General features: G+C 40.8%; 1 protein-coding gene across 1 annotated transcript in view; it reads left to right on the top strand.

Annotated features, from left to right (window-relative positions):
* Positions 1–1517: 1517 nt before the first annotated feature.
* pde5ab (phosphodiesterase 5A, cGMP-specific, b) overlaps positions 1518–17916 on the top strand; it is a 118587-nt gene continuing 102188 nt past the window's right edge. Inside the window, exon 1 of the mRNA XM_039822910.1 lies at positions 1518–1799. Within this exon, the coding sequence (XP_039678844.1) occupies positions 1795–1799 (5 nt within the window). The 5' untranslated portion in view covers positions 1518–1794. The remainder of the gene's footprint in view (positions 1800–17916) is intronic.

Raw genomic sequence — 17916 nt, 5'->3', positions numbered from 1 at the left:
TTCAGGTTATAAATGAGACCCCTGGTCATACTAGTGGCATTTCGAAAGGAAATTAAATAAATAAATACAAAAATAATAATAAAAGTAAAAGTTTTCTGTGTCAATGTTCAATGTCAGTGAACTTTGATACACACATTTGCTTTGTTGACAGTATCATCTTGACCGTACTGATGTTTCAGAGAAAGAGAGGCAAAATGGAGGAGGCTATTGAGCAGTAGCCTATTAGCTATTGTCTTGGTCGTAAGAGGCACACCAGGACATACTTATTTGGTGGGCCTAAATTTCTCTTTTAAATAGAGTGGATTGTGTGAAAAATCTGTAATTACAATTTACAGTTTGGTAAATTTGATTTTTCAGGGTGTGATCCCTTAGCCTTTGCCTCTATAGGCTACCCCACAAGGCAGTAGGACTATTTACCCATAGCTGGGGCTGTGGTTGGCGGGTGCCAGGGCGTGTCCACTGCTGCTCTGAGATCCCCTACAGTTCAGCCTGGGTCCGATAGGGCCCAGTTACCGTGTGTGGCTGCGAGGAGGCACTGTAGGAGTCTTGGCGGTGGAGAGGCTGTGTACCGACAGGAGGAGACTTATGCACTCGGCTCCTCTTTTTGTCCCTTGCACAAGGGCTAGTCGGTGGCAGTAGCTGTAAGCAGAATGTAGCAAGCATGAACTTGTGACTTCTGTTTGTTAGTTTTTCTGTTTTAATAAATTAATAAACTCAATATCAGTTCCTGAGATGACACCATCTTATTGCCTCTAGTTTTGCACTTATTTTAGCAACTCATGGTCAATAAACCTCATTTATATGATTATTAGTTTATACATTTTTGTTTTAAAAAAAGCTGAAATTATGAATTATTTTGACTAATAGTTAAGATTAGAGAAATGTATGTTGATAGATATTCACAGATTGTCAAAGTTAAACCAGGATACTGTTTTATTTCCAAATGCTATAAAATTAAGTATAACACCCAAAATTCTATAAAAGTAGTGAACTGATCATTAATTGTACCTTTTGGGCAATTTGGTTGAAAAAATATTTCTGATATAGAAACTTTAAAAACAAGTCACATTTGATCCGAGGACAACAGGAGGGTTAAAACACGAAAATATCAATAAATTACTGCCAGAATATGATTGTTTTTTTTTTCGTTTACAGTGAGCTTAGGAAAACTTAAAGGTAACTACTGTTTGTTTTGTTCTCCTTCCTTTCCCTGAGGGTGCGCCCCTAGAGTCCTCCTTGTTTTCAGTCTAGTCAACTCATTTGAGACTGTTGTACACCTGGGATGCAACAACACATCTACACTGTCTCACCATTCTTGGAAAAGTAATGCAGCTGAAGAGCTAAATGACTGCTCTGCCAAGTGTCCTGTCATGTGAAATGCGGAGAATGAAAGACAGTGGGGGAACAGGGGTTGCCCAGTCCAGACAGCCTCCTCTCACGCAGGCCTGCACAGTCTCCAAGCTGGAGAGGAGGAGGAGAAGGAGGGAGGGAAAAAGGGGGATGATTGGAGGGAGAGTGGTGTCTCACTGGAGGCTAGTAAGGCCCTAGTGTGGAACACAGAGAGTAATTACTATCAATCCTGTCTCTGCTGCGCTCACTTGTCTCTCTAGTCCAACGCGTTTTGACTTTTCAGGATACGGCTAAAGCCAGGGACAGGAGGGTGGTGGGTAAAAACAGTGGAGAAACCAGAAGAGGAAACCCCCTCGTTAGGCTCCATCAGTGCATGTGCATGGGTGCGGATGTTGAAGCTGCAGAGGTTGCTCAGCAGAGCCAGAGGGACTTCTTTCTAACGCCATGGGGTGAGTTTGATACTCCAGGATGGGGTCTGCTGAATAAACAGGCCACAACCTCAACTATGCATGGTAGAGTTTATTGTGTGTGTGTGTGTGTGTTTAAGTTTCCTGTGTGTGAGGGAGAGTGATGAAGACTGGAAAGTTTTTTTTTTTCTTTTTAAAGGAGTAGGAAGAGTTTGTATGTGATACTGGACTCTGTGTGTGTGTGTGGGGGTGTTTGTGTGTGTTTTGTTTGAGCAGACCTGTTACTATAATTGACTACATAATGGAACAATCTAAATGTAATTCCTTCTGATAACTGCACTGAAAGAAAAGTGTTGCTGGCATGTAAAAAAAACACAACTTAAGAGGACTGCTGTCTCAATGCCACAAGGGGAATTTGAAGTCATGGCAAAAAGTTCCAAAGCATGCTTGTTTTCCCCTCTTTTTGTGTCTGAAATGTTTATCCTCCATTGGCACGGCTTCATTAAATGAATTGGAGACTGAGCGTGTCAGCTCTCACACTTTGACAACCTTAGATGGTTTTTCACGTCATTGCTGCGGCCCACAGAGACATAAATAAACACATTGCGTCACTTCAAAAGAAGTCCTGCGTTGTGCGACATCAGACCCAAAGAGGTCATGGGACTTGTGGGCCTAATCTCAACTCGTTACGGGACAAAGCTCAAAAGCTAAGCAGCCAGGAAATCCTCACCTTTGACCCCCCCCTTATTGAGCATGTACTATTTTGATTGGCCGGGTCAGCTAAGGGAAGAATTGGAGAAATCTGGCTAATGGACTGGTCAGTTTTCTTGGATTATGTGTTTCTGTATTCTCTGGCTTCTCCCCCCTGTGCTTTCAGTTTCAAGATCAAATTGTCTCTCTCTTACACAACTGTGCTCACACAAACACCAGGGTTTTTCACTTCTTCCCCATGTTCTGACCCACTGAGCTCAGTATTCTTGACATTTTTGCTCTTCTCTTCTAAAAGAGCTCATCCAGGCCCATAGCCAGCCTAGTGGAAGGGGGGGGGGGGGTTTCAAAAACTGGAGCATACTTTTTATGCACTAATTTGTGCTGGATTAGCTTGTCTGCTGGTATTTTACAGTGCACGCTTTTTGATGCACTGAAAACATTTACTACAATGTCACCTTTTGTAGTCCAAAAGTATGCACGAACATATGCACGCACGCATGCACGTACGACTCAAAGATTTTGTTATGAGTACATAAAGTTAGTTGCGTGGATTGTTGATACATTAGACGATGGATTGTCGGGTGTCTGTTAAAGGTCCCATGACATGGTGCCCTTTGAATGCTTTTATATAAGCCTTAATGGTCCCCTAATACTGTATCTGAAGTCTCTTTTATATAGGCCTTAATGGTCCCCTAATACTGTATCTGAAGTCTCTTTTATATAGGCCTTAATGGTCCCCTAATACTGTATCTGAAGTCTCTTTTATATAGGCCTTAATGGTCCCCTAATATTGTATCTGAAGTCTCTTTTATATAGGCCTTAATGGTCCCCTAATATTGTATCTGAAGTCTCTTTTATATAGGCCTTAATGGTCCCCTAATACTGTATCTGAAGTCTCTTTTATATAGACCTTATTGGTCCCCTAATACTGTATCTGAAGTCTCTTTTATATAGGCCTTAGTGGTCCCCTAATACTGTATCTGAAGTCTCTTTTATATAGACCTTATTGGTCCCCTAATACTGTATCTGAAGTCTCTTTTATATAGGCCTTAGTGGTCCCCTAATACTGTATCTGAAGTCTCTTTTATATAGACCTTAGTGGTCCCCTAATACTGTATCTGAAGTCTCTTTTATATAGGCCTTAGTGGTCCCCTAATACTGTATCTGAAGTCTCTTTTATATAGACCTTAGTGGTCCCCTAATACTGTATCTGAAGTCTCTTTTATATAGACCTTAGTGGTCCCCTAATACTGTATCTGAAGTCTCTTTCCCGAAATTTAGCCTTGGTGCAGAATTACAGCCACTAGAGCCAGTCCCACAATGAGCTTTCCTTAGGATGTGCCATTTCTGTGTCTGTAGCTATTGAGGAGGAGAGAGGGTGGGGGGCGGGGGAGGTGGAGGGGTGTGTGGCCTTGACCAACTGCCACTTTGCTCGTTTGAAAGCCATGATGTCTCTCTCTCATGGGTGGGCCAAATTCTCTGGGCGGGGAAAGCAGAGAAAGGGGAGGTAACCTTGCTCCTTATGACCTCATAAGGAGAAGATTCCAGATTGGCCCATCTGAGCTTTCATTTTCTCAAAGGCAGAGCAGGATACCCAGGGCTCGGTTTACACCTATCACCATTTCTAGCCACTGGGGGACCATAGGCAGGCTGGGGGAACGCATATTAATGTTAAAAAACCTCATAAAGTGAAATTTGCCATGGGACCTTTAACACATTCAAAAAAGTGGTGTTTTTAACCAGATTAGGGCTTCGGTTTGGTTTAGAACAGGGGTCTTCAACGTTTTTTAAGCCAAGGATCCCTTAACTGAGAGTGAGATGGGACAGGGACCCCCTACTACATATATTGTATGCAATTAAGTTACATATTAAACTGGGCCTACAATAACGTGTGGACGGCCTAAAGCCTCTATACATACCTTTTTGGTGCATAGAATACTAAGCTATTAAAATATTTGTTGACATGATTTTATCTATTATGTTATATGTTAAACATACATGTGGCACAGAAAATCTTAGGATGAACTGTATCTGTGGATGGCTACCTTAGTGACTACCTTACCTAGGCCAGTAGCCTATCGTCAATGATTGATTTCTTTGCACTAATAGGCTGATTTATATTGAATAACAATATGTAGGATTCATGTTGAGACATTTGAATTTTTGAAAAAGTAAAAAAATAAATAACAATAATTTGGTGGCCCCCTGCAGTAACTCTGACGACCCCTTAGGGCCCCCAGACCCCCTGTTGTGTTAAAAAACACTTTATTACAACAACAAAAAAATAGTTAACAAAAAAAACAGACTTATTGGCAGGGGGTGGGGGGTGTCCTTGCGAACCCCCCCTGTCTACGGGCCTGGCTCATCAGTTGTAGTGGCTTATCAGTGAGCTTTGGAGAGATCAGCATCCAGAGTTGTTGGCTAGCTGAGCCCGAGTATGTTTTTGTTCTGACTATATAAGGCCTCTTTCTTCTCTCCTCCGGTCTCCTTCCTCCTTATGCAATCTGGCCTCCTTAACAAAGGAAATATTTTTTTGCTTTGTTTTCAGCTCAGCGATGTTTATCTGCAGATGTTTGAAACGATGTGGTAGGTAGATGAAATGCAGCACATCGGTGTGGTTTAGCTCGGTGCCGTGGTATGAAATGAAGCAAAGTGGACATCCAAAGGTCCACAGCTTAGTTGATTTTCTTTTAATCATTTGTTCATTTTTAAAACTGATGAGTGCAGATTTAACTGTTCTGGTATATACAGTCGTTTCTGTTCTCTAATCAATCCTGTATTTTCTGTTTTTACTGGCCTAAAAGTATGTTTTACAACATTAAACATACTGAGCCGAAAAATACTGGAATTTGCCCATTAAACAGCCACCATGTGTTTAATTGCTCAATATGAATTTTTCTTGCAGTTATCTTATATTTTATTACAAATGGTGCAACTAACCCTAACCCTAACCGCAATACACAACTTTTTAACCATTTTACTCTTTTAACCTTTTAACATGCATATGTTGACGTTGTGTGTGTGAGTTGCATGTGTGTGAACGTGAGATGTTTTATATTCAATGTATTTAATGTGTGTTTAAAGGATATTTTTGAGCACCGTCTTGGTAGGGCACCTGAGTCTTATTGTATGTAAATGAAACTACAATAAGGGAATCTTATCTTATTGTAGAATGTAAAAACAAAATACAGAGGAAGTGGCTTGATTGTTGTCAGTGGTAGTTATGGCCTATGTTTAGTGTTTTCTGGATGTGAGAATAGAAGGGCTGTCAAGCAATCAAAACATCATCTAATAAATTACATGCTTTGTGATTAATAAATGTAATTTTTATCCCGCACATATCAATGTTTGCAGCGATAAGCATTTGGAAATATTCAAATGGCTTTTGGTAGATGAGTGAATTAATGAAGAGACTATTAGGGCTGGAGCTGAATATTCAACTCTATTTCAGCTCAGTGCTAGGCTAACTAAAGCAATGTAAACATTGAAACACAAACAAGAGAAATGACGAGTTATAACTGAACTAGTCTGGCGTGTCCAGACCTTCCTCCACAGTGCTGCAAAGGAGGGTCTGGCTAATCCACACAGCATTCCTGGATGGGAGAAAAACGTGCTCTGGTTTATTGGCATTTCTTTAAACCAATCACAATCATCTTGTATTGGGCGCGGATGGAGCCACAGTGCCTCTGCAAAATAGCCTCTGGAAGGAACTTGTTTTGGTGGAACATACAGTATGTACATTCAAAAGTAGTTTTAGTCGTGCAACAGAAAACTCAGATTGGACAGTTAGTCTAGCTAGCTGTCTGGATTTACCCTGCAGAGATCTGAGGAGCAGTTAACCATAGTCCTCACAAATCCACCGGAGTTTAGAACGTCAACACAAAGAGAGAGGAAGGCGATTTTCCTGCACGACTAAAACTACTTTTGAACGTAAAATGTTCCACCAATTTTTTGGCTATTTAGCAGAGGCACTGTGGCTCCGTCCGGAGTTTAGCACTGCCCAAGATGATTGTGATTGGTTTAAAGAAATGCCAATAAACCAGAGCATGTTTTTCTCCAATCCAAGAATGCTGTGTGGACTAGCCAGACCTTCCTCCACAGCGCTGTGAAGGAAGGTCTGGCAATGTGAGACTATCTCTGTAGTGACTGAGGCTGTGCTACATTTCTAACCCCTGATTGGATATAAACACTGTGGACAGTCATGTCTGTTTATAGAAAGATATATTTGCTCTAGGGGGAGAAAATCCTTTTGGGTGTAACAGTTTGATTAATGGCCCTCCTCTTCAGCTAGATTTGGATTAGGCCTTCGAGTCCCGCTTGGAAGTTATTACTTTATAATGGGAACATGTAAGCAAAGGCCATGTGCTTTTCATCACTCCATGAACGACAATTGCATAGTGAAAAATAGAAGAAAAAAAAAAGTAAGATCAAAGATGAACATACACTGTGTGATGTTTGGAGATGGGCAAGTGTCGGCATTAATCTGGGTTTTTGTTTTTTGGTTCACATTCCCCCCCTGCGCTTCTCTTCTTTCCGTGTGGCTGCAGTCCGTTCTGTTGAGGTTACATGAGTCACTTATTCCCTCTGGGGGTGACAGTGATGGAGCCAAGTTCCCATTGTGTTCATCCCAAATTTCCATTTCAGGATGTGAGCTATTCCAAGCCATACTTAGTTAAAAATAAACCTTAAATGAGATGAGACATGGGAGAGAAACGGTGACCCAGGCGGAGAGGGCGGATGAGGTGCACAGATGTGGACATGCTGTTCTACGCATCGTTTAGCTCATATGGAAGGCTCATGAGCATCGTTTACGGGGGGGATGGAGGTTACAACCCCCCCAACAATCAAAACTGGCCGTGGCAACAAAGAGTTTAAATGCTGTGGCAAACAAATATTTGTTAAGATGTGCATTATTCTGAAACATCCCAGAGATCTGAGGAGCAGTTAACCATAGTCCTCAGAAATCCACCAGAGTTTAGAACGCCAACACAAAGGAAGAGGAAGGAAACAGACATCGGCGAAAAGACATTTCCTGCGGCACCGCAGCAATCCCGGAAGTGGAAAGTCGTGGATATAGACTACAACCCCCCTAATGTTGAACCCAAAGTTACGCCCTTGGGCAGGCTTTACTACAAACTACTCACAAAGTATTGATTTGCATCTGTGTTATGAGATAAATACATAGGTGGACAAAGATTGAGTTTCCACTCCTCTGTTTCACAAGTTTGGACATCAGCTCCAGAACGTGACTAACACTGAACAGACTGTGTTCTTCATAGCAGCTATCAGGAGCTGTAATAGCAGGACAGATCCTGACCAGCTGGCTAATGTGTAGAATCTAGGACATGTTTCCGCTGCAGAGGTAAAGTGTCAGCCAGCCGGGGCCTCAACGTTTACGTGAGCTAGGAAATGTATTCAATAAATCTGTGAATGGGTGAGAATAAACAGAATCAGGTCCGCAAGAGGAAGGTGAATCATTTGATTGCTATCATTGTCCTGACAAGAGCTCTCTCTTAAATGTTGGAGACAAATATTTACAGACACATTTGCTGCTTCAGAAATGTGCTCAGTAGTTGAACAGTATAATACAGGTCTATGGCCAGCAGCCATTCAGTCGGCTTCAAACTGTGTGCATAGTTTGATTTGAGTAAAAAAAGTGGACCTGCCATTACCTGCCTGGCTCTGATCAATCTTGATGAATTCTTGGTAGGCATCATAGTGGTGTCAAAGTAGTATCACACTGATGAGAATATCTTAACACTACACCTTCTTCATTACAGGCATTTTCTCATACACTGTCAACACATTCTCATAAACGGGTTTGTATGATATCAAACGAAAACGTATGCACAAAGATTCGTAAAATGTCCTACAAAAGTGGACCAAATTGAGGGGCCATGTGTGAAAATACAGGTTTAAAGGTCCCATGACATGGTGCTCTTTGGATGCTTTTATATAGACCTTAGTGGTCCCCTAATACTGTATCTGAAGTCTCTTTTATATAGACCTTAGTGGTCCCCTAATACTGTATCTGAAGTCTCTTTTATATAGACCTTAGTGGTCCCCTAATACTGGATCTGAAGTCTCTTTTATATAGACCTTAGTGGTCCCCTAATACTGTATCTGAAGTCTCTTTTATATAGACCTTAGTGGTCCCCTAATACTGTATCTGAAGTCTCTTTTATATAGACCTTAGTGGTCCCCTAATACTGTATCTGAAGTCTCTTTCCCGAAATTTAGCCTTGGTGCTGAATTATAGCCACTACAGCCAGTCCCACAATGAGGTTTCCTTAGGGCAAAGCAGAGAAAGGGGAGGATTTTCTTATAGCAGGTGATATTGCACTTGCATTGTACATACGCCTAAATAAATGTGTGTTTAATCAACGTAAAAGATAGGCAGTTGGTCTCTGGGTCTCCAGGCAACATGTAATGAAGCTGTCATGTGGAATTGGCTGTGTGCATGCTGGGCACAGAATACACAGCCCAGCATACCGTCTAATATGGAATTACATCCATATTGGACAATTCTGCACCTCATTATTTACATCCAATGGCACCGTTCAGTGCCAATGCAGGAAGTAATTTTTCCTTTATGCCGTGAGGGGGGGGATCATCTGAGTGCGCACTCTCTGAAGCAAGTATGTGTAAATATTCAAGCGAGTCGACAAGAATGCCACTCTTGAAGTCAATACAAGCATACGTGATATAAAACATTTTTATAACATTTCCCATGGCTGTATGTTGCCGGTGTACAGCCCGTGTGTTGTTTTCTACTTGCCTCCTCGTTTTTCTTGTCTTTACAAAACATGATGGAGATGTTGGCTTGATGTACCACAGACCAACAAGCCAATCATCAGCATGCAGTGTCTGGCACAGAAACATGTAGCAGGCCTTAAGGTATTGTTGTGCAGATATTGTGAAAAGTGAGAACTCATTGGCAATATTTTTTTTTGTCATTGAATATAATCCAATTCTATAAAATTCCCATTTTGAACAAAATAATAAAATCAGAATTTCCCCAGAAGTCTGGGCACCAGTTTAAAAAAGTACAGCCATAGCAGGCAATGTGTGTATATGAAAAGGTTGCTAGATTTGTAGTCTTGCATTGCCAGACCTTCCTCCACCTGGCTAGTCCACACAGCATTCCTGGAAAAACGTGCTCTGGTTTATTGGCATTTCTTTAAACCAATCACAATCATCTTGGGTGGTGCTAAGCGCCGGACAGAGCCACGGTGCCTCTGCATAACAACTTCGGGAAGGAACTTGTTTTGGTGGAACATGTGTACGTTCAAAAGTTGTTTTAGTCGTGCGAGAGAAAACTCAGATTAGACAGATAGTCTAGCTAGCTGTCTGGATTTACCCTGCAGAGATCTGAGGAGCAGTTAACCATAGTCCTCACAAATCAGCCGGAGGTTAGAACGCCAACACGGAGACAGAGGAAGGGGACGGACATCCGGCGGAATTTCCGGCAGCACGGGAGCAATCACGGAACTGAATCGTCGTTGATGTAGACTACTAGATCTGTTGTTTAATTCCTATGATTGGCTACTCTATTTTGGAAAAAAAACTCCCTTCCATATGTTTTTTTTACAAGGACGTAATGAGTAAAAGAACAAAATATGGCACGGTTCCACCCGGCTGAGCATCAGCATCCAGAGCAGACCTCCCCGGTGACTGGTGATTATGATGGATGCCCAGGACTAGCTCTCCCCCAACACGTTACCTAACACCTACTGCTGCCTATTCATCAGCAGGCTGCTGCACTGAGGCTAACCCAGTTAGCAGAGTCGACACGGAGCACAGGAGCCCATTGAGGGGTAGAGTGCCTTTGGAGTATGTTTTCATCTAATAGAAATGCACACTGATTTATTCTCTTTGTGACCAGTGTTGAGCTTTCTCACCAAAGCCACATCTTACAAATTGTTTTGACTTGTTCATGGAGCCTGGAGTAGGCCACTGAAATAATTACAGGTTTTTACAATTTAATTATACTCTCTTAATAAATGTACCAACTAAAAAGGTATTTCTTTATGAATGAATTGATTAATTGCAGAACAAACAGTCACAACAAGGAGGAACTGTCACCTTATGAAGTTGTCATAATGAATGTGCTAGCAAACAGTTTCCTATTTTTTTTTATTTGCGACTTGGAGGTAGAACCCCACAACAAGCTAAAAGTAACATGTTTGCTGTGTGTACGTTTGCTGTATCTTTTCATCATTAAGGCGGCAGTGGGTAGAAAGCCAAAAACGACAGAATTTGATGTAGAGTGAGGCCTCTTCCTGCAGTTCTCCCTCGCCCCTATCTGTCGCACGGGCACATGGACAGAACAGCCAATAGGAATGCTATCTTTGACTGAAACAACCTGTGATTGGCCGAAGTCTCCCATCAAGGCCTATATTTAAAGCCTGAAAACAGAGACAAGAGGAGGTGCAGAAATCTAGTTTTCTCTCAGAACACTTGAATTAAAATATGCTGAAAGATCATTATGGTATTCTTGCACAACGACACCAAAAATAAATTGCTTACCGCAGCTTTAATTAAGTTCACCAGCAGGTCATCACTACAATGGTATAATCACAGTGTTTCTACCTGCACTGTGCATTTTCACAATGACTCATGCACTATAATTATTGAGCAGGGAGCATGTTGATGAGCAGTTTGCACTGATTATGGCACGGACACACACGCACACACACACACACGCACGCACGCGCGCGCACACACACACACACGCACACACACAAACACACACACACACACACACACACACAGTTTTAATGAGTGTGTTTCCACTCACTGATGTTTTTCCCCACAGTGTTCACTTTCCACAGGGTGAGTTTTCCATGTTCACAACACACACACACACACACACACACACACACACACACACACACACACACACACACACACACACACACACACACACACACACACACACACTCACACACAAACACCTGAAATCGCCAGGTACAAAGCAAAGACAACGTATAAAACAAATATTTAGTTATTTACACTATGTGGAACTTGTTCAATGTAATATAATAACTTTTTTCTTTTAATCCTCACATTTTAGTTTTTTCCAATTGCTAACACACTAAAATGACATGCATAGCACAATTATTTACAGTAAACTGACACACAAAGAGCAAAACCTCTTCTCAAGTCTCCAAAAGTCTAAACACATTTTCTGCTTTACACACATTTTGCAATTCAAAATGGCACTTTTTAAATGCATTGAACACGGTTTTCTGTATAAGACACAACAATCTGACCTTTTTTTTCTATATATTTTTTCTGCAATTTTCTTTTTCAGTTTACTGTTTTTTGTGAGCATGATTTTTGGTCAGTCCAATGTAAATATATCTGCTGTGCATATGTTGCACTGACTTGTTTGGTGAAAAATTAAAACATAAAAATGTGTCAACAGCATGTATCTGCAAATATTTCTGTGCATGTGAATCTGAAGAATTTTCTACAATGTGAACTATTTTAGTATTATGGCAAAGCATACTAAAGATGAGAGTGCTTTTCATGATGCCCAATGTGTAGTTGGTTAGACAAAAATCTGGTAATATGAATGAAGTGTGTGCCATTTAGTGCAAAAGTTTGATTTTGATAATGCTATATGTAGTTTTGGTTGCAGTGCTTCATTTTGCAGGATATATGAGGTGTGTTGCAGTTTGGGTGTGTGGTTTTGTGAATTGTGTTAAGTTATTTTGATAAAACCAGCCTAGTTTGCAAAATTGTGTTTTAGCAATTGGAAAAAACTGTAACTCCATAGTGAATTTATGTTTCAGAAACACACTGCGATGTGGTGCCTTCTCCTGCAGATGATGAATCCTGCTGTGCTCCGGCTATAGCTTGCTATAGCAAGAAGCCATAAGCCAAGCAATGTTCACTGCTCTGCATGACTTTAGGTTATTTGGTGACCAGGGCCGGATTGGGACTCATTTTCAGCCCTGGATTTTCATGCCTTAGACCGGCCCACTTTACTTCACGAATGACTATATTAAAAAAATTTAATCAAAACCTTAGTATATAGGTCTGCAATAGCGCCCTGTTCTCTACATCCTTGTAATTCGGTGTATTTTGTAAAATATCACTATTTCCAAGTGTTGCCTCACAATGTAGATTTATTAGAAAAGTTAACATCTTAACAACAACCCAATGATGTTGAACAATATCAGAATCTGTTTCTGTGCAAATAAGTAATCACAGATTAAATAAAGAACAAGATACATTGTATTGCACTTTCTAATGACACCATAATCTATTTTTTCCTTTGAATAGGCCTAGTTAATACAACTTTCATAATGGGTCACAAGTAATATTTGGTCATAAAAAGTGATTATATTTTAGCTAATCTGATCATGTTTGCTTGTTCACACACACTGATACAACAGCTTACAGTAGATGTGCCATCCACACTAACAGCAGCTATCCCTAATGCACACTACTGGCTCTGCTTCTGACACTAAATCACATTTTATAAATTGTCATAATTCTCAGCACAAATCTCTCCTTTTTACAAAGCTTTCTGATCAAGTCATGTCAGTGTCATTATGGTAGTGCCGAATCATCTGGCATCATTAATTATCCCAGGGCATTTTTCATATAGAGCAGGTCAACACCACACTCTTATTAATTCTTATAATACTCAGTCAATGATCAACCCTACCTGCCCAAACTGGAGTTCTGGGCTCATATAGCTGCTGCTTGGTAACCTTACTGGCTCTTCATTGTCACTGTTAGCAGCAAACTGGACTAGTAGGCCTACTAGCTACTGCTGCTGCGGAGCTATAAGAACAAGTTTGATTCATTAACATAGACGCTGGTTTGCAGGCACTTCTCCTAACTAACTTAGCTTACCCGTCTCAACGTCTTCATTTGGCGTTTTGCTAAAAATAGAAAAAGTTCATCTGGCCGCGTCACTTTCTAGAGCTCTACTTTTAAAATTGACGCTTTTTCAGTGCCGTTTTGCGCTTTCTATTACCCGTTTAAAACAGCTTCTTTTTGCTCGCGGTGGCATCCTCCAACAAGCACCAGTGACTTGTGTACGATGACGGTTAGTTGTTTTTTTTTAGCAAGGTTCTGCCGTCGGATGACTCCGAACATAAATAGGTCATCATTAACCGCACTCTGCGAGTGGGCTGCAAGAAAAAATAAATACTGTAAATACAAAAAGTGGGCTGCGAGTGCAGGCAGCATAGGGACAGCATCCATAATATTCAACTATGATTTCAACCCAGTGCCATACCTGAACACCGGCCCTCACAACCAAACAACCAGAACGGCCCACCGGGAATTCTCCCGGTGCTCCCGATTAGCCAATCCGGGCCTGTTGGTGACTCAGATTTGATCTCAGACTGTGGTGAGGACTTAAATGAATCAGGATTTCTCGTAGGTCAGTTTTCTGTGGCAAATCTTTCCATGCCGTATTCAGATGGTTTCTACTTCTGATTGCTGTGCACCTGGACACGGGCAAGAAGTCCGAAAAGTGCTTAGAATTACAGTTCCGTAACCAAGCAAACACCATCTGCTGATGGTGCCACAGCAAACACTATGGGAAGAACCGCAGTGGAGAGTCAGTGGTCAACCAACTGGTGAAAGCTTTCATATGACCTGTTCCAAACACCGTCTCTATCTCTCTCTTTGGAAAAGATCTCTCCAACCCAGGATATGACACCATTTTTTTTTTTTTTATCATTTATAACACTGTACAGTATGTATAGGATTTGAAAATATCTAACCCTAGCACCATCTAATAGTATTTATTTTTAAATCCCAGTGGCAGGATAATGTGCTGGAAAGCACCATATACACAGCTTTCTATGGTATGTGTCTGTGGAATCCCTTTTAAATCACTTATTGAATCTAAGGTTTAAAAAACGTGTAAGTTACAAAAGCTGAGTATCTTAAACTTAAATATCTGTCATCAACTTCTTTTGGCCAAGAAGGCAGAAACATGGCAGTCTTCAGTGGCAGCCAAATAATGTTCACAGCCTGTAGTTACAACCTGAAAATAAAATGTAAAGAAGAAGTAAAATGTTGATCAGACTATTTACTATTAGGTTGATACGTTGATACGTGAAATATATATGCGGTATATAAAATTTTTTTCATTTAGTATCAGCATTAGTTGTTACAGCAGTAACAAGACATTCACCGTTACATAATACTTCCATATTGTCAATACAATAAATAAATACTATATAAATAATAATTCCACATTATCAATACAATGTAGTTCTACTGATACCTTCACATTTTCTTCTCATCAAACATTTGACACAAGTCACAACATTAGTCCCCATTCACATCCCCACTATCATAGGCAGTTTAAGATCTCACTTGTAACTGTTAAATGCAGTGGTTATATGTTCCAATTTGACATCACCCTGTAAATTACAGTTTTCTTTATGCCATTGGTTTTACATGAAGGTAGTGTGAAGCGTCCCATAAAGGCATGTCTAGTGTTGGGATAGTGCCTGTCAAAAAATATTGATATGATATTACTTCAGTTCGGTTTCCTTTCCTTCACAAATTATCTCATTAAAAGTGTCAATTTATCGACACTCAAAATGACTCCTTCATGTTCATGTTCATGTCCTAATAATGACGGTGTCAGTCTTATTCACACCTCTTCAAATAAAGTGTTACTGAGATTTGTTAGCATCAGATGTCAGCAAATCTGTACTGTGCTATTAGTCTATATCCACGACGTTCCGTTTCTGGGATTGCTCCTTTGCCTCCGGAAATTCTGCCGGATGTCCTTCTCTTTGGCCGGATGTCCGTCCCCTTCCTCTGTCTTTGTGTTGGCGTTCTAAACTCCGGTGGATTTCTGAGGACTATGGTTAACTGCTCCTCAGATCTCTGCAGGGTAAATCCAGACAGCTAGCTAGACTATCTGTCCAATCTGAGTTTTCTGTTGCACGACTAAAACTACTTTTGAACGTACACATGTTCCACCAAAACAAGTTCCTTCCCAGTAATAAACTAGAGCACGTTTCTCCCATCCTGGAATACTGTGTGGACTAGCCAGACCCTCCTCCGCAGCGCTGTGGAGGAAGGTCTGGCAAAACGAGACTATTAGCCAGACAATAGCCAAAAGTCTCATTTTAGCCATTACAGAATCAACATTAAAAATAGCAAGCTACAGGTGATACTTGTCAATGTAACCAGTGAAAGTGACGATCAGAGCCAGCTTAAAATGATAACACCACTAAATCTTTTCTACAAGCCACAAGAGATTTGTTAACATCAGATCTTAGCAAATCTGTACTGTGCTATCAACAAAGCTGTTGCTACTTACACCCACATATTTATTATATTATCACTTTAACTTTGCCTGCCAATTTACTCTTACAATTGTAGATGTTTGATTAAGCCTTATTTCGGGTGGAAGTCATTGTGTGTGTGTTTGTATGTACGCTTCTTAGGACTACAGCCATACTGTAGCATGCGTCAACCTCTCAGAGGTTCAGCTTAGTACATGCCCACTCTAATAACCACAGCTGCCAAGATGAATCATGGATCTTGGTTTCTTCCCTCATTTTCTGCCAGGACGTTACACCCCTGCTTCGCTACGTTATCCACAGAAAACAAACCATCATGCAAGTATCCTCCAGCCAAATTAGGAGAAGTTGGTGTGACAGCTCCCCTCGACGATTACCTTAAAAAATACAAAGTTCAGAATGAGGTCACTGACAAACAATCTAGTAAAATATGAGGTTAAACTGATAGATGTGTTCCAGATGGAAACATCTACTGTAAGGCTATCTTTGCTGAGTTATCGAGGCCATTATGAGAATGGAAACTGCCATAAATCTTGAAGGTAATTGAGATCAGGACAAACATCTTTCATGCGGACAAATGAACAGGGAACTGAAAGCATTCCCAGTCGTGAAGCAAAAATATTAGTGGTACAAACTCAGGCCGAAATGCATCTCAAAAGAAACAGAAATGCACACACATTTGACAAAAAGCATTAAGGTTTAAAGCTAAAAGGTTGAAAATTGGAGAAAGAAAACTTGCTGGTCAGAAAAGTCATGTCCAGCTGCGTCAGTGCTGCTGACCTCTCCCAGCTTCCACCCGGGCTGACCAAAATGTTTGTTCTCACTTTCACTCCAGGAACACTCTTACCCTATTACCTGATTTCAAAGTAATGAAAAGTGCTGTATATTATCTGAGCTGGAATCTCACATCATTACCATTTCAAGTTTTCAAGGTGACGCAAACTTTCTTTCCAGCCCGGATAGAAGCTATTCTTTTTTTCATTACCTTGTCTGATTTTCCAGAGGACGTTGGCAATGTACTGTTTCTCAAACAATGTGCTTGAAACCAGGTTTCCCTCACATGGTCTTTAGTTACTGAAAATTTGAAATGTGTCTGAATGTGAGACGATGCGAACAACAAGGGTGTTATTTGGGATGCCACCTTTCTCTGAGCAATTACTGCTCACTCCTTGGTTGACTTCTGACAACTTCAGCTATAAAAGAATTAGAAATAGATTAGATAGATTTATCTTGGGTAACAAATTCCATTGCCGAGACACATGGCTAAAAGCCATGTAAACAGATGATAACTTTTTAGCCGGGTGCCATCACGCACCAATTAACTTCTGTGGGGGTGGAGAGGTGGTCAATTGTGGCAGCACTCAAAAAGGATGCAAAGTTCACAGCAACAGCCTATGCACATACAGTTCATTTCAATTCAATTCAATTTTATTTATAGTATCAAATCATAACAAGTTATCTCAAGACACTTTACAGATATGCTGCTATGCCCCGCAACGCCCTGAACTGCTACAACTATTATTTCTAGTCATAGTTCCACTATTTTTATTGTTACTATAACTGCCACTGTTCATCATTCCAACTGCTATAATTATTATGAATCATATTTCTCTATAATCTGTATATCAGTCTCTGTGTCCATACCGGTAGTGACAGATGCCGCCCACAAAGAGTCAGGGTCTGTCAGAGGTTTCTGCCTAAAGAAGTTTTTCTCCCCACTCATGGTTTCTGCCTAAAAGGAAGTTTTCTCTCGTCTGTGTAAATTATAGAGTGTCGTCTAGACCTACTCTATCTGTGTCTTGAGATAACTCTTGTTATGATTTGATACTATAAATAACATTGAATTGAATAGACTACACTATAATTTACAGAGACTCAACAATTCCCCCAAGAGCAGGCATTTGGTGCAACAGTGGTGAGGAAAAACTTCCTTTTAGGCAGAAACCTCGGACAGACCCAGGCTCTTGGTGGGCGGCATCTGCCGGTGCCGGTCGGGACACAGAGACATATGATGAACAGTGGCAATAATAGTAACAAACAAGATAATGGAACTATGACTAGAAATAATAGTTGTAGCAGTTCAGGGTGTAGCAGGGCGCCGAGCAGGACCACGGCGGCAGCTGACAACCATGATTTAGATGCCACCCCAA

This window comes from Perca fluviatilis, chromosome 14, assembly GCF_010015445.1.
Source record: "Perca fluviatilis chromosome 14, GENO_Pfluv_1.0, whole genome shotgun sequence".
Classification (NCBI taxonomy): Eukaryota; Metazoa; Chordata; class Actinopteri; order Perciformes; family Percidae; genus Perca; species Perca fluviatilis.
This window is presented reverse-complemented; position numbering and strand designations above follow the sequence as displayed.